At 39.4% G+C, this 27958-nt stretch overlaps 1 protein-coding gene across 1 annotated transcript; it reads right to left on the bottom strand.

Annotated features, from left to right (window-relative positions):
* Positions 1-179: 179 nt before the first annotated feature.
* On the bottom strand, positions 180-27958 carry cacng7b (calcium channel, voltage-dependent, gamma subunit 7b). The gene is made up of 6 exons (XM_079837174.1): positions 27664-27958; positions 21071-21266; positions 19902-19988; positions 19680-19820; positions 5564-5709; positions 180-1259 (listed from the first exon to the last, which is right to left on the bottom strand). Exons 2-6 carry the CDS (start codon positions 21264-21266, stop codon positions 789-791), a joined length of 1041 nt encoding a protein of 346 aa, XP_079693300.1. The 5' UTR covers positions 27664-27958; the 3' UTR covers positions 180-788.

The raw sequence follows: 27958 nt of genomic DNA, 5'->3' as shown, positions 1-27958 counted from the left end.
GCAGCCTTAAATGATTTCAGCACCACGGACAGCGCTTCCCATAACACCGCAGTTTCAATACAAACTCTTAACCACTAGAGGGCACTACGAGCGCTGATCTTTTAAAATCTGCTGTCAGGCAAGTGTGTTTTGTGGAGCTACATCATATGACACATCAGGAAAAGAGCCTGGAAAAATAAGACCGTTTAAAGCATTTTAATTGAGTTTTCCCCTCTCAAATGTGTCAACATTCTGCAGAAAGGCGGTGAACCAAATCACAGCCAAAACACAACAGTACACAATATTTACACAAGAAATACTCAAAATATTCGAACTCAGGCTTCTGAGTCACTCTTATTTCAAACAATATGTTCAGCACTTTAAATTTGTTCATAAGTAATTCCCACTTTAGCATTTGATGATAACATTAACAATAAAACAAACAATTCACGTGATGAGAAATAACAACTTAAGTTCAGTTATATATCACCTGCAGAATTAAAGGCAATAGTTACAGTTCTCTTATGTGCGCTAATGTGTAAGTCTAAGTGAATGAATTGTCAGTTCTGGTGTGTGCGATTGTCAAGTGTTCTGCATGAACCCCGTTCGATCCAGTGCAGTTTAATATGCTACAATTTCACAACAACAACATTCAGTCTTAAAAAGAGGCCTTTTGCTACAAACAGTTTTTTACTTTCTTTTCTCATATAAAAAACTATATCTTGCCTTGCATCATATTTTCTGTTTCTCGTCTATGCATTATGTCAATTAAAAACAAATACTCTATAAACTTTCTCTTCCGTCTGCGATTAGCATGGAGAGGCGCTCATGCGCATATGTGTGTGATAGTGTGGGGGTGGCACTGCAGCGGGTGGTGCGGACATGGGCAGGGTCTGGGATGCTGCAGCTGCCCCGTGCGCCCCGGGGTGGAGAGGATGGTTGTGGGGGAATGAAGCTGCAGAACCTGATGATGGCAGCTGGTAACCAGCTCCAGAGTTGGGGCTCGAAGACGCAGTGATTCCCGGAGACGATGTGTTCTGCTGGCCGCTGGTCTTCGGCGGGTGTTGGGGGTTCTGGGTGAGCTGGATGGAGATGTCGCTGGAGATCTCAGAGGCGCTCCGTGCGCGCTGGGGGGGAGGCCAGGTCTCTGGGTGCAGGTACTGGCCACTGTAGTCGCTGCCCTCGGAAAGGCGGGGGCGATAGAGAGCCGGGTGAGGCCGATACATCTCCTCTTCTGCATAACGTTTCATAAAGAGATACACTGACATCACGCCGGCACCCTGAGAGAATATGTGAGAATGAGAGAGAGAGACAATGAAGAGATGTGATGTCTTAACCGCCACATTCCAAATGTCCAGTATATGGGACAAAAATGTTTTAGATGTTCTTGCTTTATGATAACAGATATTTTTTTTCAGGCCTGAGTTTCTAAACCACTCTTAGAACATAAGATCAGTAAGAGTCTCTTATTCTCACCAAGGCTGAATAAGAGTTTATGAAAACAGCAATATAGTAATATTGAATATATTTAATGTAATTCATTTCTGTGACTGCAGAAATCATTCTAATATGCTGATTTGTTGCTCAAGAAAATATCTTATTATTATCAATGTTAAAAATAGGGGTGTAACGGTACACAAAACTAACGGTTCGGTACGTCACAGTTCGGGACAGTAGTTTTACAAAATTGCTTTTTATTTATTTTTATTAAACAGTGGTTTACTGAAGAAAAATTAGTGTCTGTCCTTAAATTAAATTATAACTAAAAGTTTATTGAAGATATTGCTGTAAACTATATAGAGATCCCTTACTTGCACATTAATATTAAAGGTTAAAGGTGCACTATGTAACATTTTCCAAAAACCACTAGGCCAGTGTTATATATTTTGTTCAGTTGAGTACTTACAATATCTCAAATGTTTCCAACTATTTGTAAATCGTGAGAAATTGCTATTTTAACCGAGGAACCGGGACGTGTGAGGGAGTCGCCTGTCGTTTGCGTCATGTCTGCGTTACCCCTTTGGTTTATTTTGCAGAAACGCTTTACTCTCACTGCCGTGTGCAACAAGTGTCATGGCAGCCGCCGAGCGAACGCACAGAGTAACGTCATAACGTCATAAATAATTTTCAACACACTCAGATGTATCTAATATGATAAACAGAGCTGCCTTACCTCATATTCATGACCAGAAAACCGGAAGTGGTGCCGGCGACTGTGTCATAATAAAAGTCCCTCCGCTCTTCTCATTAACAAACGCTCCAGCGGCCTTGCTCAGCTCTACAACACTCGGTCCTGCTCTGCTTCAGACTACAGTAATGTTAATAATCACATCCATGAACATGATTTCTGCCCGAGTCCTATCCTGATTCTTTTCCACCGGCTGTGAGGTGAAGACCACATGTCCCAAGATTCTGCGCTCAAACGTGGCGTCATCAAACTACGCCTTTGTTTTGAACAGGCAAAAGTTACAGCTTTAACAGTGCAGCTTTAACAACAGAGCCCAATCTATTTGCCTAAATTCAGTTGCTATTTATTTTTAGGTTTAATAATCAACACTCAAATACGCAAACATGTAAACTTCAAATAAGGCAGTTTTTGCAATAACTTCTAAATCTAATTACAAAATAGTTTTTTCTCCAATTCGTTGTTGAAATATAATCATTTATACGCACTAACTGTCATTTTCATGACAGGTTTATTTAAACATACATGAAATAATCAAGACATCACTAACAGGTTCAGTAGAATATAATGAATATACACTCACCTAAAGGATTATTAGGAACACCATACTAATACTGTGTTTGACCCCCTTTCGTGGCATTGATTCATCAAGGTGCTGAAAGCATTCTTTAGAAATGTTGGCCCATATTGATAGGATATCATCTTGCAGTTGATGGAGATTTGTGGGATGCACATCCAGGGCACGAAGCTCCCGTTCCACCACATCCCAAAGATGCTCTATTGGGTTGAGATTTGGTGACTGTGGGGATCCTTTTAGTAAAGTGAACTCATTGTCATGTTCAAGAAACCAATTTGAAATGATTCAAGCTTTGTGACATGGTGCATTATCCTGCTGGAAGTAGCCATCAGAGGATGGGTACATGGTGGTCATAAAGGGATGGACATGGTCAGAAACAATGCTCAGGTAGGCCGTGGCATTTAAACAATTCCCAATTGGCACTAAGGGGCCTAAAGTGTACCAAGAAAAACATCCCCCACACCATTACACCACCACCACCAGCCTGCACAGTGGTAACAAGGCATGATGGATCCATGTTCTCATTCTGTTTACGCCAAATTCTGACTCTACCATCTAAATGTCTCAACAGAAATCGAGACTCATCAGACCAGGCAACATTTTTCCAGTCTTCAACTGTCCAATTTTGGTGAGCTTGTGCAAATAGTAGCCTCTTTTTTTTTTTTTTTTTGTAGTGGAGATGAGTGGAACCCGGTGGGGTCTTCTGCTGTTGTAGCCCATCCGCCTCAAGGTTGTGCGTGTTGTGGCTTCACAAATGCTTTGCTGCATACCTCGGTTGTAACGAGTGGTTATTTCAGTCAAAGTTGCTCTTCAATCAGCTTGAATCAGTCGGCCCATTCTCCTCCGACCTCTAGCATCAACAAGGCATTTTCGCCCACAGGACTGCCGCATACTGGATGTTTTTCCCTTTTCCCACCATTCTTTGTAAACCCTAGAAATGGTTGTGCGTGAAAATCCCAGTAACTGAGCAGATTGTGAAATACTCAGACCAGCCCGTCTGGTACCAACAACCACGCCACGCTCAAAATGGCTTAAATCACCTTTCTTTCCCATTCTGACATTCAGTTTGGAGTTCAGGAGATTGTCTTGACCAGGACCACACCCCTAAATGCATTGAAGCAACTGTCATGTGAATGGTTGATTAGATAATTGCATTAATGAGAAATTGAACAGGTGTTCCTAATAATCCTTTAGGTGAGTGTATAGGCTAATATAGAGCATATATTTAGGGAAAAAAATGATTTCTCTAGTGAATAAAATCCTGTGGACACTGAATGACTGCCTGAGGTAGGCTAAATGTGGTGCTACATGACATTTAGTTTACAAGCAGTTATATTAAGGTCTTTCCGCCATTGAAACACAGATTAAGCGATTACACCACATATGATACGTGACAGTAAGTTGTAATGTATCCTCAACATACCTTCAGATGATCATTCATGTTTATTCTTTAGGAAGAGATGATCGATCACGTTCACTTGAACTGACGGGCCTATACAGTGATCAGTCACACCACAAAGAGTGTTGGCCTTTATCGTTTGAATTTCGTGATAAAAAGGACTGAATGCTTAATATGTCCGTGTGGGAACTAGGATTGAAGTGTGTTCCGCGCTTAAAACAAGCCTAATGTTAACTGTTAAAGATTGCATTTGGAAACCGGTACACGCGTGCACCGAACCGAAAGCCTCATACCGAAACGGTTCACCGTTACACCCCAAGTTGAAAAGAGTTGTGCTGCGTAATATTGTTGAAGAAACCATGATAATTGTTTTCAGGATTCTTTGATGAATAGAAAATTCAAAAGAACAGCATTTATTTGAATTTGATTTTTTGTAACAATGTAAAATTCATATTTGTCACTATTTACTCCAGACTTTTGGAGTTATTTAAATAATCTAATATTTGTAACTTTGTATATTGTTATTTTCATTATTCTAGAATGTTTGAAAATATGCAATTTATGTATGTATTTATTAACTATTTATTGAGTAATGGTTACGCAACTAGATTCTTGCTTGAAAAACTTAAAGGTGACTATAAGAGGTGTGATTTACGATTTTGCAGCAATCCCTCTTTGCCCTTGTTCTAATTTTCTCTCTCACACACACTGACAATCTAATGTTTCCTTCAGCGACCATAATAATAAAAGGATCCTGCTGAACCAAGTGGAAAAAAAAGAGTTTGAACTTCAATTTTGCTTAATCCTCATTTTATGGGCACAGAACAGCTGACAGACAGCCTGTGATCTGCAGCTCTCACTGCTCCATCATCCACATCTTCACAAACACTGACCTTCATAATCACCTCAATAACATCTGCATTTGAGTCATAATTATCTGAAAACCTTAAAACCTCATGTGTCATCATGTGTGGATATCAAATCCCTTATATTGACCTCCTTGAGCTCAGGTTACCTTTTTCTATTGCGGTCAATGAAAACAATATGATTAACTGCTCTAAATACAGTATTCAGGTCCAGCGTAATAACTAAAATGGAGCTCATCTGAAGATCCACATTCATAATACATAAAGAGCGCACTCGAAGGTCTTGCTATCAACTGAAGTGTATGTCAGGGCAGGGTCATGTTAAAAGCATCTGCTTCAGCAGCATCAAGTGACATAATTACGGTACCATCATTTGTCAAGCCCGAGGGGCGAGAAGCATGGATATGCTCAAGTCATTGGAGCTTTCACAAGAAATATGACTACATCTTGGCTATTCCAGGTCAAGGGGCTTGAATTTACGCTGAGCAAACAAAATGACATAGAAAAAAGGCAGATGAACTGATACTGTATTTTGGACTGAAATTTCATCTTCTGACCTCTTTGAGCAGAAATGAGCTGGCAGCAAATGCAAAGGACCAGCCATAGTGGTAGTTGAAGAACTGCTCTGGCTCCCGCGGCCGGTTCATTACTTCATCATTGATACTGGAGATATACAGCACCAACCCCACTACCAGACTCAACCCTGAGAGAAAGAGAGACGATAACAAATGAGTGAAGAAAAATCAACAGAACACCAAGATCCTGGCTGCCACCTTCTGAAAGAAGAAATGTTAAAGTCACCATGAAATCAAAACGGACAATTCTTATTTTATGGAATATTGCAGTGTTTATAGAATGCTGCAGTGATGTTATTTTTTTGTAGGCCAACCTCAAAAAGGTCGAATCACCCTGCTTCCCTGGGGGGGGAAAAGAGAAAAAAAGCCCAATTGGATTTTTCAGAATATTGCAGAAAATAAGCTCGAAAACAAGAGATCCCTATGGAGCTATTCACACCGGGCACGATCAATCGAGGTGTGACGAAGCGGCCCGTCCAATTCGATTTGAGCTTTAGATCACATACCCAGAGCCGCTGGTGTTGTACAAAAGGGCGAGATTGGAGGCGCTGTTTTAAAACCAGTGTAAACACAGAAACAAAAGTATTCCGAAAGAGAGAAGAGAATGGATGTCCTTGTTATCACTGGTGTCTGAGAACAGATTTATTCTCACTTTTACTTTATATTTCATCATATATCCCTGAATTATGCAATCTGAAGAGCTTGAAAAAGAGTGCAGTGTGCAGTGTGTCTGTTTTCTTCTGGCCGCCATGTGTTATTATGAGTCAGAGAGCACTCATTCGGTCTAGATCTGTCAATCATATTACGTGATCATAACTCCTGCTCTTCAGGATGATGACGTCCTGTATACATCCTCGTTCTGAGTTCCATACATAAATAACCGAGAGTAACGTTTCTAAAGATGAAACATATATCTCACTTTATAATTTACTTATCATACACCATTCCCCAAGTCAAGGGTCATATATATATAGCCTGACAAGCCAGACCCACATCAAGATGTTGGTGTCTGGTAAGACACTATTGGCTCAATCCGAGGGGCGGGATAAACGGTTGTCTTTCAAATTCCCTCTGCGCGCAATAGGATAGCGCTACAATCAGCCAGAGCAACGAAGAAGGTGAAGCGGAGCTAGTTGATAGATTAAACTTTTGCCGTATCCAGTCGGCAAAACTCTGAACACATCTTCCTTTCTTAAGAATGACTTCAGTGCCGTTCTTTGTTCTTTTCTCAAAGAAAAGCTTAACTCAAGGTCTTCCAGAGCCTTGGCCAAAGCCGATTCGAAAGACCGCTGTTCGCCAGCTTCTTTGTTTACAAGTAGTACGCAGAACCGCCGCAACTCTGCCGTCATTATGTTAAGCCCGTCCACCGACTCTACACACGATGTGATTGGCCTGACCAGAGTTTGGTTTTTCCAGCTTGCAAGCTAACAGAGAGTTGCTAGACGCTGCAAATTATATTTGCGTCTAGATTTCTAGGCTATCATATATACGGACCCAAAAGCAATATCTTGAAAACTAGAGCCAATCAACATAATTTTTGTTCTTAGTGAATGAGAATTAGTAAAGATTGACTGCATTTATTTCAGAAGCATTTTGACAGTAGACCAGTGTTATAAACACAACAAGGCTAGTGAGTAAATGAGTTCCCTCTCGAAGTGGAACTCAACACTGCATCTGGATCGATGCTATGGGGAACGGCATCAGCGTGACCATTGTCTGAAGCAATTTCATTGGCTGGAGACAGTCCATGACGTCACTATCGGAACGCCATATTAGGCATTTATCATGAATACGCACTCAAAAAGGTGTTAGAGGAAGTGTGTGCCTCAGTGTCCAAGGTTTTCGACACCTGAGGACACACACATCTTGTGCGTTATGTGTTTGGGTGAGGAGCATGCATGGTCAGTTCTCGAAGTAGCTGAATGCGCCCATTGTGAGAGATTCACAATGAGGAAGCTCTGTTCGCGGTTGGCCCAATTCTCGAGGGACGTGGGACAAGCGTCTGTGCCCTGTGGCTCAGGCCCTGCGGTTGCTGAGAAACAGCGGAGTCTGAAATCATGGAGATCTCTGGTCGAGCTGCAGTGGCGTAGCACAAATCTGCGGGCCCCCCTGCGAACCGCAAGTCCAAGGCCCCAGGCAATTTAGCCTATTTACTAGTATATTTCATCATTTATTTTATTTTATTATCACAGGAAATGTCACGCGTGAAATGTGAATTGTTGTCCATCATTTTGCGAGCAATTGTTGATAAAGAAAGTCGAGCCAGTGGATATCACACAAGCAATGTGCAAACTTTGAGCCCAGTCAAATATTCACCACAAAGTGAAATAAAAAATTGACTGAGCTTTTGAAATCTCATGCTGCATTAAAGGCGCTTACACTCTCAGAGACGATGAGAGCTGGATCTACTTCAACATGTGCTGAAAAAATTTATTTTCTTAATATTTCTCTTGTAACCCATACATTTTCACACACACACTCATCAGATGGACTGTTTTCGGTTTGCACCGTTAGTTTGTTGTCATGGATGTTAATTTGATTCGTCATTTTATTCAGCTGTGTGTGATTAAAGGTGGGTTAGGTAAGTATGATCTAAAACACTTTTGTCCAAATTTGTTTAAACTGTCTTTATATGTCAATACATAATTTAAATGTAAGTACTCTGAAAAAGAAAGTATAAAAATTGAGTGACTCTAGACTTTTTAATCTGCAATAAACACCGCTCATTATTTTCGTTCGGGCCGAATCAAGTGATTGGCTTGGGCGACTGTCACTCTCTCTCGCTACCATGGCTACCACCGCTTTTGCTCAGGATCTGCCCACATGCGCGCACCCCACTGTTGCCAAGTCGGGCTACTTCTACACTGTAGCCGCGGCTGTTTTTCATGTCCGCGGGTTGAAGCGACCCCAATTATGTGATGTTTTGCCCCGGGATTTGCGAATTTTAGCAGGCAGCCCTACCAAAAAGACACATATTTTACCCCCCAAACGCGATTTTTACCGGAGAAACACGATTGGGCTTGTTTTGGGCTAGTTTTGAGTAGCAATTGGGCGGATTTTGTTGTGAAAACCTGGCAACCCTGGCGCACCCGTTTGAGTTCAAGAGGCTGTATTTCTGCTGGACAGGTAATCTTTCATTTTGATTATACATTTTTTTGGTTTATATTTTCATGAAGCATGTCTCACTAGCACACGTAGCTGCCTAATATAGCTAACATAACATTACTTAGCATAAAGTTACAATGTTATACACCTAGCGAGCCATTAGTAGAGATGATAAATACTCAATATGCTTAGTTCAAGTTGATCGCTCAAGTGTTGAATTTCGCAAAATGTAACTTTAGATAACAAAATGCATGTGTAAAAGCTGGTACACCGCATCCAGGAACTTTTTTTAGAACTAAGTTAGCTTTAGCTACTACCCTCTGTCTAAACTCTTTTACCATGTTCACCGGGAACTTTACCTGCACGTTTATTTCGGCCCTTGGTTTGTTTTTATATACTCTACCAATGTTTTTATCTTGTATCTGTGTGTGTCGTAGACACTGTGTTGTGTGTGTATTTTGAACTTTACCAGTATCGTTATTCTAGCTTGAGAGTGAGTACTAAAAGACATCTTATTTGTTTATATTCATAATGATAAAGTTAGATTTTTTATTACATGTGATTCTGACATGATGTCACTACATGCACTCCGCTCCTTCTTCTCCGCTCGCCTCAGGTAAATAATGCGTCTTTCAGCTGAGCTGATCGTGGTCGGCGTGGCGCGTTCATGTGTTTTGGGGGCGTGGCTTTGGAAAGACCCCAGAAGGGAGAAGGTGGAGTGAATGGAAATAATGAGCTGTCTTTAAAACAGTCGTGAGAGGTCTACAGACACTCAATTTTCATACTGCCTTTTTCAGAGTACTTACATTTTAATTATGTATTGATATATAAAGAAAGTTTAAACAAATTTGGAAAAAAAGTTTTTTAACCAAATCCTACCTACCCTACCTTTAATTGCCCTGTGTGTCACCTGTTCTCAGTTGTCCGGTCTCGTCTTTATTACGGTTGTGTTGGATTTGTTTGCCTCTATGTCGGATGTACCCTTTGACTGTGTAGATTATTAAAGACAGCTTAACTCTTAACTCTCAACCTAAGCATGACATACATAGTGAAAAAATTAGAAGAGAAGTATTTTGTTGTTTTTGAAAGGAGGAGTAAGTTAATCTAACATTTTATTATCCTCGCAATGCGACAGTTATGCGCTATTGAAATTAATGAATTGCAATAATAATTTAATAACAAAAGTAGCCTAGTTTCAGACCTTATTTCAGGTATTTAACCAAAAACTAAGGGTGCTTCGATTGAACGGGCGCCAATCGTTATCGGACGGTAACAGCTAGATATAGTTTGATCGGTGGTCTCTATAAAGGCCAATCAGAAGAGCCGATCAGATAATGCGCAGCTCAAATTGCTTCACTACATTAACCAGTATGGCAGTTCTACAAGGTGTCTGAAAAGGACAATAAATTTGCAACAACTTTGCGGAGAACGGAAACATTGCAACGACAGTAACCCTACAGCAATGACATCAAGAAACTAGGGCTGTGATTTTCTCATGTGTGACTAGACTTTTGTTTTATATACTCAAATATGCAGGATACTTTTTGTTCTTTCTTTTTATTTACGTGTATATTTGCAAGTATTTTTGGAGGTATGCGCATGAATATTATGTGTGTATATGTGTATGTATGGGCTAAATATTGTCATGCCTCTTAATACTGCAATATCTTTTATACATGGATTAGTCTCCAAATAAGGAGTCGATGGGGCGGGCGAGGCAGGATGAGGGAGAGCTTTAGTGAATGTGAATGTGAATGTACATGTGCTGTATTATCTTTGTCTTTGTCTCGAGGATCACCTTGAAAACGAAATGTTTCATCTCAAGGGGTTATCCTCCTAACAAATTGATATTTTAGTGCATTTCTTTCCTTCACACCGGGGCACATTCTTTCCTCCCTAAAAGCCCAAACATAACTTCCAAATCAGCTAGATTGATGATTGTCGTAAAATGCAGTCACTTTTGCTAAACTACAGGACGTGTTTGATAACAAAAAAAGAGTTATTAAAACTGCATTAAGTGGCAAAAGTCATACTGTTCCTTCAGCGGCTCTCTGTGCATGTGCTTCGAGATGGAGTGGAACATGGTCAAGGAAAGTGAATTTTGAGCTTCGGGTTCACGCCTAAATGATAAAAACACAGAGAAATATTCCCGACTTGGTAAGTATACACTTAAACACCGTCGGTTATGTCTTAGGTGAACATAAACAGTTGGGAAATAAGTTGAATGTGTATCAGTATATTGTATCCACGCAATCTGTCTTAAAGTGACAGCAGCCTAATATTCCTGTTGCCGTCTGGGTCATTAATGTTAATCAAACAAGAAAAGACAAGACAAGACAGGATTCATCTATATTTCATTTATACAGTGAAGACTATGCAGTTTTGTTTTACCTTTGATTACTTTCTGTTGATAAAGATAAATTGTTTAGTTTTTTTATTTGTATTATTTATTTCATGAGAATGCTCTATTTGTTAAGTTCCTAATCACCTCTAAGAAAGGAAATGGAATATGTTGCCTTCCAATAAATAAAGTTGTCAATTCATGATACTTTCTCACCATTACATTTTTTTATCCTTAAAATACATTGTTGTTTAGAATAGTATTATTTATTTTGGTGATCGGCATCGGTGATCGTATCGGCCAATACTGCTTCCAGTGATTGGTAATCGCCCCAAAAGACCTGATCAGAGCACCCTTACCAAAAACCCACTGCCTTCAGGACGATGGAACCGGAAGTGATAAAAAGCTAACTACAAAAATATGTCATCCCTGCAGCACTCTATTATATGTGATTTATCCATGCACATCTTTAATTATTTTTGTATTCATGTGCCCTCATAATCTTTATTCAAAATAACTTCCCTCCCTCTTGCAACAACATCTCTTCTCTGATGATGTGTTTACTGGTGTGAGGGCGGGACAAACTGTCACTCAAATGACATCACAGCAACAACAAATTCCCGATGGACAAAATTAAGTCAATTTTTTCTTGTTCGAGAAGCCATTTCACTCAGATAACAATAAGGAAGAAAAGACAATCGACACTTCTTTTTCATGCCGACTTTAAAGGGGTCATGAATTGATAAATCTAATTATCAGGATTACTCCGGAAAAACACAGGCTTTCTATTGCCTTCCTAACATAAAGAAAGTGTGGAAAAACTTTATTTTTAATGCGTCAGTAAGCAGTGGGCATTTACTTCCAAGTCTTGAATGCAATGTATTAAAGGGTTAGTTCACCCAAAAATGAAAATTCTGTCATTAATTACTTACCCTCATGTCGTTCGACACCCGTAAGACCTCCGTTGATCTTTGGAACACAAATGAAGATATTTTAGTTGAAAGCCGATGGCTCTGAAAGGCCTCCATTGGCACAATGCACGGTTCACTCTCAAGACCCTTAAAAGGTACTAAAGACGTCGTTACAAAGTCCATCTCACTACAGTGGTTCTACAATAACTTTATGAATTGGCGAGAATAGTTTTTGTGCGCAAAAAAACCCTAAATAACGACTTATATAGTGATGACGATTTCAAAACACGGAATCATGAAGCTTCGAAGCGTTATGAATCAGTGAGTCGAATCAGCAGTTTGGATCGCCAAATTTCAGCAGTTTGGCGGTTAAACACGCGATCCGAATCATGAATCGACTCACTGATTCATAACGCTTCGAAGCTTCATGATTCCGTGTTTTGAAATCGTCATCACTATATAAGTCGTTATTTAGGGTTTTTTTGCGCACAAAAACTATTCTCGCCAATTCATAAAGTTATTGTAGAACCACTGTAGTGAGATGGACTTTGTAAAGACGTCTTTAGTACCTTTTAAGGGTCTTGAGAGTGTACCGTGCATTGTGCCAATGGAGGCCTTTCAGAGCCATCAGATTTCAACTAAAATATCTTCATTTGTGTTCTGAAGATCAACGGAGGTCTTACGGGTGTCGAACGACATGAGGGTAAGTAATTAATGACAGAATTTTCATTTTTGGGTGAACTAACCCTTTAACAAAACAGAGAGGGTAAAAACAGGATACAAAATAGCTTATTACTTCTATATTTGGATGTTTTTGATGTAGAAATCTGGATAACAATGTAAGTGGACCTCAGAGAACATTACAACATTTTTAAAAATGCATGACTCCTTTAAAGGTGCAGTATGCGATTTCTGAGAAAAGCTTTTTTGTAATGTTGGCTATAGTAACAGAACAGTTTTGAGTGTCATTGTTTGTCTGGAGCTGCTGTGCTGCTGCCAACTAACAACCAACTCTTGATTGGATACACTCTTGTGTACTGTCTGTATCAAAGACTTTATATACAGAAAGATGGTGAAGCTATTTGCAATATGGCAGAATAAGACCTTCTAAAGAAAAGAGCCAATCACTGATTGGTAAAGTCATCACATCACTGCAGCTGCCATTAGAAGCTCCGGTTCCTAAAGAAACAGTCTTGTTTCTAAGATGCAGGCTTAGGGATGCACATGCGCATTACACCGTGTCTACATTGGATGTGAGCAACTAAAAATAAAACTTATTATAAACAGTGATTCTGTCTACACTGGATGTGGCGTGATGCAAACGTCAAATCTCCGACAGTAAACTGATGCTCGTTCTATTTATGACGTAACGACATGAAGGACAAATGCTTTGTCGCGTCCAGTGTAGACAGCCTTTAATCTGTTATGGCGCGATGTGACCCGAGCGACAACGGTCGCATCCGGTGTAGACATGGTGTTAGCTTGATTTTTTGTTATGATATGAGCGTTTAGAAACATGATTTATGAGACAGTTGTCAGATTTCAATGGAGATATCAAATATTAAATTAAATTGAATTGTAATCTTGGTGAACAGTTTTGGAGAATTTGATGTTTCCCCATTCAAAGAGATAGGAGCTGCACTTGCATGCCTCAGAGGCGTTTCAAAGATGGCCGCCGAGTGAAATGACTTGTCTTTAAAGCTACACTGTAAACCCTTTTCCACCAAGGCAGTGCTAGAGCTAGATCGGAGCCAGAGCCTAGTTTCAAATCGGTTCTTTGTGTTTCCACACCCAAAGCCCCAGCTCCGAGCCAGGAAAAGTGGTTCTTAAGTAGCACCAAAACATTGCTGGGCTAGAACAGGGCTAGAAGTAAGAACCGATTACGTCAGGCCTGGGGGCGGGGTCAACACGACGAACACAAACTTGAGATCCGCCATTGTTGAAATAGCAGCTAATGGAGCTAACAGCTACTGCTCGTTTGTAATCTCCGTCTATACAAATTACAGCGAACTGCATGAATGCGTTGGATTCGCTGTGTTTTCGTTGTGTTTTGATGCCGATGTAGGATCGTAAAGCCATGTGAATCAATAGTAACGCAACGTTTGCATTGTTGATGGAAGGCTTGTTCGCAGCGGTGCTGTGCAGAGACCGATCGCCGTATGATAACGAGTCCAGCGAGAGCACACGACTCCTTATGCTTTTGATTCACTTATGCGTTTTTTTATATATCATACATGTATCGTCTGCGCAGCGCCGATAAATCTCGAACAAGCCTGGTGTGTGTTTGTGTTTCCCGCTGCCCAGGGTTGTGAGGTTTTCACAACAAAATACACCCAATTGCTATACTCAAAACAAGCCCAATCGCGTTTCAGGGGGGCTTCCCCGGTAAAAATTTTTTTGGCATGGTTGCGTACTAAAATTCGCATTCCCGGGGCTAAATATCACATAATTGGGGTCGCTTCAACCCGCGGACATGAAAAACAGCCCGCAGCAACAGTGATGAAGTAGTCCAACGACTGCCGCTGCCTCGCTAGCGTTGCTGAGAAAGATGAGACGTATACAGTGACGTAAGCCCTGGCTCTGTTGTGGCTCTCAGCATGTGGAAAAGCAAACCGGTTCTTAGAAGGCTCCTCAGTCCAACCAACTATGAACTGGGACTAGCTCTGGCTCTGAACTAGCTCTAGCACTGCCTTGGTGGAAAAGGGGTATGTGTGATATTTTCCCCCATCTAGCGGTGAAAAGGTATATGACCATCCAGTGAATTTTAGTTTCTGTTCCTCTCAATTCCGATTTCGTTTTAACTCCTACGGTGGTCGATTTAGTCCAAGATTAACATGGCTTCCAGTTCGACCTCGTCCACATTCGACACGGTGCCTGTGGGATATTCTGTGCGCAGTGGGATGGTTGGAACTCAACTGGCCTAATTATTTGGCTAGAAAGAACTGCAGCTAATCCAGAGTGAACTTTGATGATAGTAATGTTTATTCAGTCATCCAATTGCAAGGCATAAACAGGTTTGCGTGGATATGTACATAAATGTGGTTTCTGTGAGAGAAGAAATTAATAAGGATGGTAAATATACATGATAATGACATGACAGAAGATACACAGTTAAGAACTGTATAACTATACTTATAAGTTACATTTGTATAATGTAACCGTAAACCAGAGCTTATTGTACCATATATAGGCGCTGCTGCTGCTAACAAGCGGTGTCGGATTACAAAAGTGTGTGCGCAGCTTTAGCACTGCAGTGCGCTCTGTATAACAATTGTTAATATGCCGATCAGACCTGATACATATTTCCATCAACAGACATTACATGCAAATATTTTCTATAAACGAATAAATATTGTTGATAACAAAATAACTGAATGATTATTCAAATAGGTGAGCATTACGCTATTGTATGTTGACACAAAAATACTTCTGAGGTGACATCAACTGAATTACGCGATGACACACTCTGAAACACATCTGCAATGACAATAACTATTATTACTTACGGAATTATTAACGCACAGAAATACCACACAAGGAAAAACAGACTTTTGAGGAATAAACAAGCCAGGAAAACTCCGTATAACTCTGTTACTGGACGCTGCTGAGATGAAAACTCTCTGCGCATGCACCAGACAAGTCTGAACAAGTTGACGCGCACATGCGCGAGGCAGGGAATTTTGTACAGTGCCATCGAGTGTTAAAACGCGAAAGGCGAAGCTTGAATTTACGGGTATGTCCCTCTTTGGCTAATGTACTTTCAAGATGGAGGGGCAACATGGCGACCTGCATTCGAACCCCTACCAGTATGTATTTTAAATGGCATATTATAAACTTACGAGAATACTTTATTACTTGAAAGAAGTAAAGATACATTAATGAGCACATATATTTTTGAAAGAACTAAGTGTTTTTAGCTAAGAATAAACTAAAAAAGTTACACAGTGTAGCTTTAAGGGACTTTTAGTGTATGTTAATTTTTTGTTCTTTCTTGTTGTTCTTTCGTCATCATATATATATATATTCCTGTCAGGCCCCTTAGGACTTAATGCTCACCCTCGGCCAACTCAACAGACACACAAGTACTGTACAGACTCCAGGGCTTTGCCCAGCCACTGATGAGAGGAAATCAGCTTTATCTAAATAAACCACAGCCCCACACGCTCCTCACTGCAGCATAGAGATGCATGAAGGGCAGAGGAGATAAAATGAGGGCAGCAGAGAAATGTGTGTGAGAGAATGACATCAAAACTGTACGAGGAACAGGTGAGAATGGGTGAGAAAAGCTCAACATGCACAAGCTGAGAAATGCTTGTAATATTTATCGCAACAGCAGAATGACTGACTCGAGTCTCTCTCACCCACATACAAAAAGCAAAAACACAACATTCCTGCAAACATCAGCTACATTTCACAGCCGCTCCATCTAACGGCACTATCAGCATGCTTGATCTTTACTTTTTAATGGCTTCTTTCAACTGAAGCACTTTTATCAGCCCCGAGCAGTCTGAAATGCCCATTACATATTCAGTGGCAGGCTGATAGAGAGAACAGAGAGAGAAGGACAAGTAAAAAGGTGTTTTTCAAGGGCGGTCTGTCAGGAAGTCTGTGCTGCAGGAGGAGAGAGGTGTTTCTGATCAAGTTGAAGGTCTTTTCTGGCCTTGTGCAAGGTTGAGGTAGCGATGCAGTAAACAACAGTGGCATCTGCATACAAATAAGTTCTACATTCAGAGTGGGTTAGGGTTAGGCTCTCACTGCGGTCTCTGTTATGAAAGTGCTATTTCATGAACATTTACAGCGGGGTTCAAACCAAGTTCATGAGGGAAAAGGCTTTTATTTTGCATTTTTTATTTAATATATTTTGGGCCGAGAGTGAGGTGTCGGGGTGGTGGAGGGATGCAGAAAACTGTGGAGGTAACTGTGATTCGGCTGTGTATACTGTATTCCTCCTCTCGAGCTGATCAGATAGTGCTCCTCCCGAACTTTGTTTATAAAACATAATTTGTCGCTTGAATTCTGCAATCTCTCTCAAGAGGCTGATAATAGCTGAACATATGTTGTTGCATTGTACTTGTACATGTGTAATGACAATAAACTTGAATCTCATCTCATCTCATATACTTGTTTAATTAGTGACACTTAGCCTACTTTTTTAAATTTTAATATGGCAACATTTTTTGATCTTTATTTTAATATGGCAACATTTTTATTTTAAAATATTTATTCGAATATGGCAACATGATACATTCTACAATATTTCTATCACTGACTGAGCGTATCGATTCAGCGGTTTGACACGCTCTGATTCGATACTCTCTGAAGCATCATGAAGCAGTGTTTTGAAATCGGTTATCACTATATAAGTCGTTATTTCGTTTTTTTTTGGCACACCAAAAATATTCTCATCGCTTTATATATGTTTTTATATGTTTTTAGTACATCAATGGATCTTGAGAGTGTAAATTGCTTTGTTCCCTATGGAGTCCTCACTGAGCCTTCGGATTTCAACAAAAATATCTTAATTTGTGTTCTGAAGATGAACGGGTGTGGAACGGCATGATGGTGAGTAATAAATTACATAATTTTCATTTTTGGGTGAACTAACCCTTTAACACTTCTTTCTGTTCCTTAGTAAAAGTTGCTCTCAGCAGCTTTGTGAAAAGGTTTTATAAGAAGACTCTTAGCTAAGAACTTTTACTGCTATTTAGGAGAACTCTTAGTGCTAGGATAAAATATTTAGTGAACACGGCCCCAGACCACCATGCAGATATAAATTCGTCTTAGATACATAATTTCAGCAGTTTTACCATGAATACAGACAAGTGATACCACCACCACCAAGAGTAATTAATTGTGTGTCTACTTTACTATAAAACACAATGCGACCCATTTAAAGGTGGGGTAAGCGATATTTGAAAAACGATGTTTAAAAGTTTGTCGGACCGACACAACAACAAACATGTAGCCATTAAGGGGCGTATGATGGTGGAGGAGAGAGAACGAACAAGAGGGAGATTTTAAGAAAAACTGTAGAAAGAGAGATGAGATACATTACAAAAGCAAAAAAAAAAGAAGCAATATCACAGAAAAAAATAAAGGTTTATGAACTTTTGGAACCGCAATAATATTAGAAAAGCTTTCCGGCGCTGGAGAGACGCAGAGGTTGCTTTGATTCGCTCCATACATGAGTAACATTGGTTTTGAGCGTCATTGTTTGTCTGGAGCTGCAACAAACTCTTGTTTAATATTTACTAATGTACTGTATGTAAATTTTTTTGTGCTTCCTTGTCATTCGTTCATCATCTTCGCTTTATTTATCGTGAAGCTTTATTTTGTTGCGCTTGTGCTACGATAAATAACATTAGACATCCATTCTTGAATTGCATATGTATGAAGGCCAGCTAGTGAGAGTTGTTCAGGCTGATGACTGCTAGAGAATACAGTGTTTACTGTTTAGCGTTCTTGTTAGTGCTCGCTCCTGTCTCACATGCAGTGATCGGACTCAGAGCAGGGCGGTTAGGATTGGAGGGTGAGCTTTGGAGGAGGAGCGATGAAGAGAGGGGTGTGTTTATTTGGGTTGATTTCAAATATCAACAATGTTCAGCAATGACTTTGAGAAATTACTTACCCCACCTTTAACAGATTCATAATTTTCTGGTAAGTTAGAACAGCCTGAACTGCAACCGGTGACAATAACAATACAGTGACATAATAAACTAACTACAACCAATTATCTAGCCCTCTAAACATGAAAAAAATATTTCATCATACTTTAGCCAGTATAGCTGCATTCTTCGTGGTGCGGGAATTTTGTGGGTCAAATGTGCCTTTGTAAAATGTTGCTATAATAGCCTAATAATAATGCTAGAAAGCCTTATGCACATGGTAATTGTAATTTTTAAAATAGCTTATTGATTGTATTTCATGATTAAAATCTATTTTCACATTCATCTTGACTGAGGATAGTTCATACAGCAATGCCTACTACTGTTTACTGCTTGATTCTCACTGAGCATGTTTTATATTTTATAAACTTGCTGACATCTGCTGGTGCAGAACTGAATTGCATGTTCAGATATTTGAGGTATTCTATCGGGGAATAAATCTGGCCCCACTGACTGATGAGTTTAATCTTCACATTTACATAATATGGGACACATCAGGCATTTGTGCCTACGTGAATAGATTACTAAATTTTTGAAAATAAGAAAATCATAAGAACAAAAGAAAGATGATATGTAACCGTGTAGTGAGAGCTGTCACGTGACAGATGGCTTAGTTATGGCACCCATATGATAGATTAGTTATTTTACAGAACAACTTATGCAATTCAAATACAGCATTTCCACCAAAGAATCTCTGGCACTTCCAAAAACTGATAAATAATAAACAGATGGAGTGATTTCATGCTCAGACACAGGTTTATGATTGGAGAAGACATCATTAATGTACTACAGATGGTACTGCTGCATTCTAATGAGTACAGAATACAAAGTCTTCACACATCTAATCCTCCTGAAAAGGATCTGCATTAAATATGTTATGAACTATTTTTAACAGTAAGAGTAGAAAGAGACTTTATCCAAAAGAATGTTCCTCCAGGCCTATTTTGTGATGACATAATTATAGATGGCACAACATAGATTCTAAAAGTGTTATATATTTATACTCAATATTTGTATATATAAAATGTCTAAAAACTTAGATATAACTAACAAAGGTATACACATTTTTTCGCTACCTGAGAGGATGAAGAAGATTCCAGAAATGAAGGCCAGGATGGTGCGCTGCGGACGAATGTGACCCACGTTACTGATGATGAAGGCCATGAAAACAAAGAGCAGAGACACCATAGGGAAGGGTGTAGCTGTCCGCACCATCTCTGTCAGAACACAAAATACATGTGCATGAGAGTTGTGTGTGTGGATATGGACGTGTTACTTTGACTTGAACGTTCACTCACTGAGGATATTTGCAGTGTTTTCTGTGGTGATTTCAATCTCTGGCTCTGTGAAATACTCGGAGGCAACACATCTACCTTTCTCTGCACCTAAAACAGTGAGGCAAAGGATGTAATGAAAGATACACACATGGAAATAATCATGATAATTGTATTCTATTGACAGCATTTTAACAGTATGTAGCAAAAAAATTATATAATTTGATTTTAAAAGAATTATACTAAGTAGGTAGATAAACCTTTACCATACACAGTAAATAATATTTATTATAATATAATATTTTAATAATTTGATTTGGCATCAGTACAATGATAAATTATTCAATTGTAATTATAAAATTATTTAATTTTGCAAACAACACATTGTCTTTTTTACACTACTTTTCCCACAACATATAAATGGGTCTTTAAACAAGATGACAGGACATATTTAATACATTTACAAAAGTTTAAGGTTGGTAAGATTATTTAAAGTGTTTGAAAGAAGTCTCTTATGCTCATTAAGACTGCATTTATTTGATCAATAATACAGAAATATTGTGAAATTCTATTACATTTTAAAATGTTCTATTTGTATATATTTTAAAACGTAAAAACTTCCATTTTTCCACACGATCCCTCAGAAATCATTCTAATATGCTGATTTGGTGCTCAAGAAACATTTTTATATTATCAATGTTAAAATCAGTTTTGTAGCTTAATATTTTTGTGGAAACTGTGAACCATTTGTTTTTCAGGATTCTTTGATGAATATAAAGTTCACAAGAACAGCATTTATTTGACATACAAATCTTTTGTAACATTATAAATGTCTGTACGGTCACATTTGTATCAATTTAATGCATCTTTAATTAATAAAGCATTTAATTATTTCAAAATGACCCCAAACTTTTGAATGGTAGTGTATAAAACTATACAGATATATCAAGAATATATATATATATATATATATATATATATATATATATATATATATATATATATATATATATATATATATATATATATATATATATATATATATATATATATATATATATATATATATATTGTAAAGAGGGATCAGGCAGGCAGATCATCCTATTTTGCATCCTTGGCATCCAAAAGTTGTATCAAAAAGTACTATGGAAGACCTTAGTGTGTTTGCATATAAAGTATGTGTGTGTCCACACCTGCTATGAAACACACTCTCCAGAGGCCAGAATGCAATGCCATCTTGACATCCACAGTTTGGTTCTGCTGCAGTACGATTCCCTCCTCCATCAGCAGCCAATAATCCGTCGCCACGGCAACCCCCACCAACAGCAGTCCACACGCCCCAAACACTGTGGAGAGCAGAGTCAGAGCCCTGCTGCTGCAAGAGCTCATCTGCACACACACACGCACACACACATATGAACCGTCTGCACCCAAGGTCCAAATCACATCAAAAACATTAGGGAAATGAGCAGCGGGGAGTGAAACAGCACCATAAAATCTAGACACTTCTGCACAGTCTGTGTTATTCTTCAGTTCACCAGTAAAAAATGCCAGGAGAAAACAGAGAGGATGAGTGTAAAAGATCACGAGAGACAGTTCCTTCCTGTCCTACTGTGCCGGTAATCAACCAATCGCACAAAAGGTCAGAGTTCACCAGGCTTAACGGGTGGCAGTCATTGAGGCAGAAAGTGAAACGTTATTGGCAGTGATTCACATCACACACAAGTGCCTACAGAGTCATGAGTCATAGCTTTACTGTGAGACACAGACCTCGTCCGTATGGAGAAAAAAGCAGATGTAGACACACACACACACACACACACACACACACCGGACCTGCTCACTAATTCACATTGGCATCCCATGCACTGTGATGCACTGTGGGAGAACAGAATCTGATGAAAGCTGCTATTAGATTAGTTCATCCAAAAATGACAATCCTTTCATTAACGACTCCCCCTTATGACTTTAATTATTTTGTTGAACTCGAAGAGAAATTTCAAATACTTCCCTCTAGTATTTAGTATCTAGTATATATCCATATGGATCCATATGACATGGAATGCAGTCTTCTGAAGCCATACAACAGTTTTGTGAGGAACAAACAGAAATTTAAGTCACTATTCTATGATAAGCTGTTAGCGACTGAATGATTGCATCAAGTGAATTGAACCAGATGAGTCAAATCATTCAGACTGGTTTTGTGAAATTGATGATATTCATTAGAGAAACAATCGTTCATATATCGAATGATTTTCAGTATTCAGCTGTCACCCCGCATTATTTTAGCATTTTTAAAGACCCCGGTGGTGAAAATCAAGTGTTTAATGTTGTTTATATGTCTATTTGGTGTTTTTAATATGCTTTCAGACAAACCATGAGCAAATTCATAAGTCAACACACAACTGCTGAGTATTTTCTCCTCAACTGCAGTGAACCAAAGACAGTCTCAAAAACGCAGTTTGAAATCGCTGGTGTTTCTGACGTCACAAACCAACCAATCACACCAATAGCCGTTTTTCCACCGTCGGGCCGAACGGTTCTTAGAATGGTAAGGAACGGTTCCAGTTGTGTTTCCACCTGAGCCTGGTATGGCACGGCACGATTACAAACCTCTCTCGGCACGAAATTCTCGGCACGGTTGCTTAATCGTGCTGGAAGAATCCGTGAAGTGACATCGCCACTCAGGATTGGTCACTTGTCTGTTGCCTGGCTACCAGTTTCTCTGTAGCTGGCTAAGCTCGACGCAAACACAAATTAATAATAAAATTAAAAGAAAAATCAAAATAGGATCTGATTATACTCCATAATACGGTCATTATTTACATCTCATATTATCAGAAAACCGCTGTACCAAGACAACGACTGACGCTTTTGTATCACATTCCAAAAAGCGGCCGTATCAGCCCCACATAGGAAAATGAAACCAGAACCGTACCAGCTAGCCTAGATCGGCACGGAATAGAACGGTTACGCTATGAGAACCGTTCGGCCCGACGGTGGAAAAGAGGCTAATGTGCGGACGGGCGTTTAGCATATCATCATCACTATCATCCGGTATATTTTTCTGTGGATATGAAAAATCGGGTGAATTATGTATATGATGTATATTATGATGTTATGACAAACTATATGCCTTTCTCCACTGACGTTCTAAGTTGTTCATTACGTTTCTAAGGAAACTGACTGATACTGAAGGCAGACTGAGATTGCAAGGGGAACATGGTTTGTGTAACATTAGCAACACATTATTAGCTGTTCGATAACGTAGTCAAGCAAAAGGCTCATCATATTAATTACGTTATGTTTCCGATGTTGTAAAGAGCTTTGTGCAGCGTTTACTACAGTAACTTGAAGAAAAGTTGACCGAGTGGGTGTCTGAGCTGGTGTGAGTGATTGGAGGCGGGGCTAATGTTCATATTCATGGTACCACATATACTAAATGAAGAGTTACATTCAAGCTATTTTAAGACTTGAAGACATTTTTTTCACAGGAATTTAGTGAATTTTAGTGATCAACGATGAGTTTTAAGGGATAAAGTTATTGACTACATGGGGACTTTAAAATAATTGTGTTTAACACTGGAATTCCTGGTGAAAAAGTACTATTCCTGTACAGAAAATTACACCCATCAGAGAGTTGAAAAATATAAAATAGCTCTTTAGCTCCACCCACTCCCATGAAGCACTGTGAATGACGTAATCGAGTTGGTCTCCCTATGCCTATAATATATATATATATATATATATATATATATATATATATATATATATATATCAATGCATATTTTGCAATTAACTTGAAAAAAAAAGTTTGTATATCAACATGTAAATGATTTGTATTTTTCCATCGATTTTAATTAGATTTTCTAAACCTTTTTTGCTTCAAAGACTATTTAAAAATCCCTATGGGAACTCTATTCCTCTCCATTCCTCTATTCCTTTAATGATTTAAAACATTGTTATTTTAGTGTTGTTTATGATTCATATACATATACTACTATATTATTTATTCATATTTTGAATGAGCTTTTATTTATATACAGTCAAACCTAAATTTATTCAGACAACTTCAACATTTTCTCACATTATCACAGTTTATTCGCTATAGTTTAGAAAATGGTAATAAAAGAACTCAGAGTTCAACTGTTGTCAGAACTAATTCATGTTGATAATGTCAGATAACTTTGATAGAAAGGTATGTGATGGATTAAAATCAACCAATCAGCTGTCAGCTGTTAAATTTAAGTATACAATTAGATAATAGGTCAACCAATGACCAAGCAATGCTTAATTCTGTTCAGTCTGTGGTGTAAAAGGTCGCATTAGACATTCACATTAAAGAAAAAACACTGTAAAGTCAAAACTAAACATGTGTTCTGAGTTCCTCATACCACAGATAAATGTGTTATTAACCACCCAGCCAAATTTGAATAAAAAAAAAATCTGGGAAGTACATAAAATAGCTTATCAAAAACCTGAAAAAATGAGTAGCATTCTCTGCTCTCAAACGCTGGGGGTGTGTCCGCTGTCGGCGCCGAAACCACGCCCACTCGCGGGAAAGTAGCACACAAGACAACACTCACTGATCACGAGCGTCTATGATCACGACGCACCAGATGTCAGTGGGACGGGAGGATGAAGGCCTGGGCGGGGGATAGTCGGTTCTGCAGCGGATTATCAGTGAATCCCAGTTGTCTCCGGTGAAAGTTTGTAAAACGATCCGGTGTAAAGTCACTGCAGAGGCAGGTGTCGGTGATGATCCTCAGCTCTCCATCAAGGTGGCTGTTCACAAAATGAATCCACCTCTTCATCGTTTTTGTTTTGTAAGCTGTTATGTAAGTTGTTGACTAACAGTACTAACAGTAACTCTCCATCGAACTGATGCGAATGTGCTCTAGTTATGATCGTGTTAGGGGAGGAGCCAGGCTCGGTGGCTCCAGTGCGTCATCGAGCCACCGTTTTAGCCCCGCCCAGAAAATCCTGAACACAGCAACGGTGAAAAACTGTTTAACGGTCTAACTTCTGAATTCAGTACTTCATAGTTCACAGTCTTTGTAATGTGTTTCAGCAATACATTTCTAACATTTATAATGTGTTTAGAAACAAATCTCAGAATTGCCTTTACAGGGACTTGGCCAGGTCAAAATGTCTGAATAATTTTGGTCCCAAATTTGTATCAATTTTACTGGTAGTCCTCTGTATGAAGAATTTTTGGGTATAATACATCACAGTTTACTTTATTTTGCTATCCTCGCTTACATAAATTAACTATAGTGTCCTGCACCCACTAGTAAAAAATTATATCTTTTGTCTGAATAATTCTTTTCAACTTATTTTATTGCAGTAAGTTGCCAAGGCAAGATTTCGAATTCCCTTTCGAGGGAACTCAACACTGCGTCATAATGTTGACGCTTTGGGGAATGCCAAAGCGTCAACGTTATGACGCAGCGCCTCGTTCCCTCTCAGGGAACCAGGGTTATATTAATAACCTAGACATTTTCTTTTAAGTTCTTTAAGTTTTTCATCTAATATTTATATTTGATTGATTTATTTATTTTCAGCTTTTTCCAGTGCATTAAAAAAAGGATAAAGAAATGTTCAGACTGTAGAGGAACAGAGGCAGGGCAAGAAAAGACGGAGGAGAGGCCATATATGGGACAGCTAACTAAAAATGGCAGTATGTAAATGTCAGAGCGTACAGTACGAACTCTATGTGAAATGCGCTGTAAAACTAAGATTAGCTCCCTTTTTTTCTGACCATGTGCATCTCTCTAATTCACCCAGAGCTGAGCTATGATCGATTCTTAATTAATGAGGGGAATGAATGGATGACAAGCACTGACGATAACTTGAAAGGTCTTTTCAAAGTGAAATGTGACTTTTGCTCTCTGTCATTGTCTCTGCATCTGTGCTGAGCTGGTAGAGGAACGATTTCATCCTGTCCTGTCTACCTATTTAAAGATTATGATTTGACATGAGATTAATGAAATGAATGCTGTCATTCGGTTACATGCATGAGGTTGAAAGAATCCGTTTCCTGTCTCCGCAGTCACTCATCTGCTGCTGCTATATGGCGACTTTTATGACGGTTATTTTTGAAGAGTGTGTGAGAGAGAATGTGCCTGAGTGTGTGTGTGCTTTTTCATGCTGTCATTTCCTGTGTGTTTCTCAGAGCTGGTGATTCAGAGCAGCACCCTGAGCAACAATAGAGGGAGAAAAAGAGAAAAGGTAAGAAAGAGAAAAAAGACTCTTGCCTTCCAAATTGAATCTCAGGTGTCTAGACGAGATCTTAGCACCATCTGTGAATATCAGAGAGTTCGACCTTTTGCCGTTCGTCCTGCCGAAAAGAATGACACAAGCCTTAACACTAGCTGTCAACAGATGATGAACCCCAGCAAATGATGGACAGATTTTGCAATGCAGTGAAAAAAGGCACAGCGAGAAGACGGAGGAGAAAAAGTGCTGGTGCTGAGCGCTTTGAAGGAAACACAACAGAGGCAGAGACCAACAATGTCAAACCTCAGCTTGACCGTCTTCACTGAGAGTGTTCTCCTGGACTCTTCTGCCCTCAGCGCTTCTGCCCCCTCGAGGCCGTGTGTACTGATGTAGAAGAGAGGTTACTTCTCCATGACAAAATCAGTCCGTCCAAGTTTGACCTCAAACTCGCCTGGTCAGCCACTGCTGACTTTTTTTCCCCCCATTTGGACCTTTTTGCATTTTTGGGGGTTTGATCTTGTCCTTTGCTAAAGGAAATTGTCATGCTCCGACACAACCTGGGATAGTTGTCCTATACTATCCTATAATCCTCTGAGCGATCGCCACACATTATGTGCACTTATCAGTTCACACTAATCAGATGCAGTATGATGTCAATACAGGATAAGTGCACTTGATCCAAAATATTAAAGGAACAGTTCACCCAAAAATGAAAACTCTTGTTGCTCTAAACCTGCATGCATTTCTATCTTCTGTGGAACGCATAAGAGGACATTTAAAGTCTTAGTGTTTTTTTCTCTCTCTCAATACAATGAAAGTCCATGAGGTCCAGTGTTGTTTTAGACCCCACTTTATTGTATTGTATTGCCAAAGAAAAAAAGAAAAATTTAAACATTCTCCAAAATATAGGAAAGGAAGTCTACATGTTTGGAATGACACGAGGTTGAGTAAATATAATTACATGTGTTCTTTTTTTGTGAACTGTCTCTTTAAATCTTTTTGTTTGAAGGAACCATGAGATATTAAGTAGATATATGAACGTATTACAATAAATACAGTGTTAACAACAGACATACAGTGAGAAAAGGGGACAGAGAGAAGAGAAAGAGTGCCAAACCAGATGTAGGCTAATGTATGGAAAGACCTTGGCCCAGTAATGATGGAGTTCCCACCTACATGCCAGTGCGCGCCTCCTGAGGCACTTGACTGAGCCAGTTACACAGTCAACTACCTCAGCTACCATTCACTCACCAACAAAAAAACAACTGCAAATGTTAGTTTCACTGCATGCCAGTCTCCTAAATGACAGGAGGTTTACAATTCACAACGGACCACAAACAACTCTGTCAAACGGACGTCCTGTGATAAATGTTCATATTAAGAAAACATGCGACGCGCTCTCAGACCTGCTGGTATTCCGTAACACGGTCGACGCAAAGCCATAACACATACACGTTCGTTTTCTATAAGTTCTGTCAATAACACTTGACAAAAGTTCAAATGTGTTTCGACTCAGTCACGCATTAGTTGAGAACAGTAAAGGACAATGAAAACAGACTGTACTCACCCTGCCCGTGCGCGTGGTGCTGACGAGTATGCAGCGAGCGCGCAGGCACAAGCCTCACACCAGGGGTGCCTGGCAAAATATCCGCGCGCTCTCTCTCTCTCTCTCCCTCTCTGTCGTCTTCCCCTCCCTCTTTCTTTTTCTCTCTTACGTGCGTATTTCCCACTGATACCCCGTTATCTTCTCCTCCCTCAAGTCTTCACGCTTACAGTTTATCCCAGCAAAACGAAAGAGAGCGAGGCAACGCAGACAATGTGCGTGTGAATATGTAGCCTAGTAGGGCTTGGGTTAGTAATGC

The sequence above is a fragment of the Gobio gobio genome (genome assembly GCF_949357685.1).
Source record: "Gobio gobio genome assembly, chromosome: 15".
Taxonomy (NCBI): domain Eukaryota; kingdom Metazoa; phylum Chordata; class Actinopteri; order Cypriniformes; family Gobionidae; genus Gobio; species Gobio gobio.
The sequence above is the reverse complement of the archived record's forward strand: the minus strand, read 5'-3'. Positions and strand labels throughout refer to the sequence as shown.

What these genes read in the sequence shown, in the direction of transcription:
- cacng7b (XM_079837174.1), bottom strand. Translation starts at nt 21,266, where the DNA reads ATGAGCTCTTGCAGCAGCAGGGCTCTGACTCTGCTCTCCACAGTGTTT. An exon ending in AAACACTGCAAATATCCTCA is followed by an intron (nt 19,821 to 19,901) that starts GTGAGTGAACGT and finishes GTGTTCTGACAG; the next exon opens with AGATGGTGCGGACAGCTACA. An exon ending in GCTCATTTCTGCTCAAAGAG is followed by an intron (nt 1,260 to 5,563) that starts GTCAGAAGATGA and finishes ATATTCTCTCAG; the next exon opens with GGTGCCGGCGTGATGTCAGT.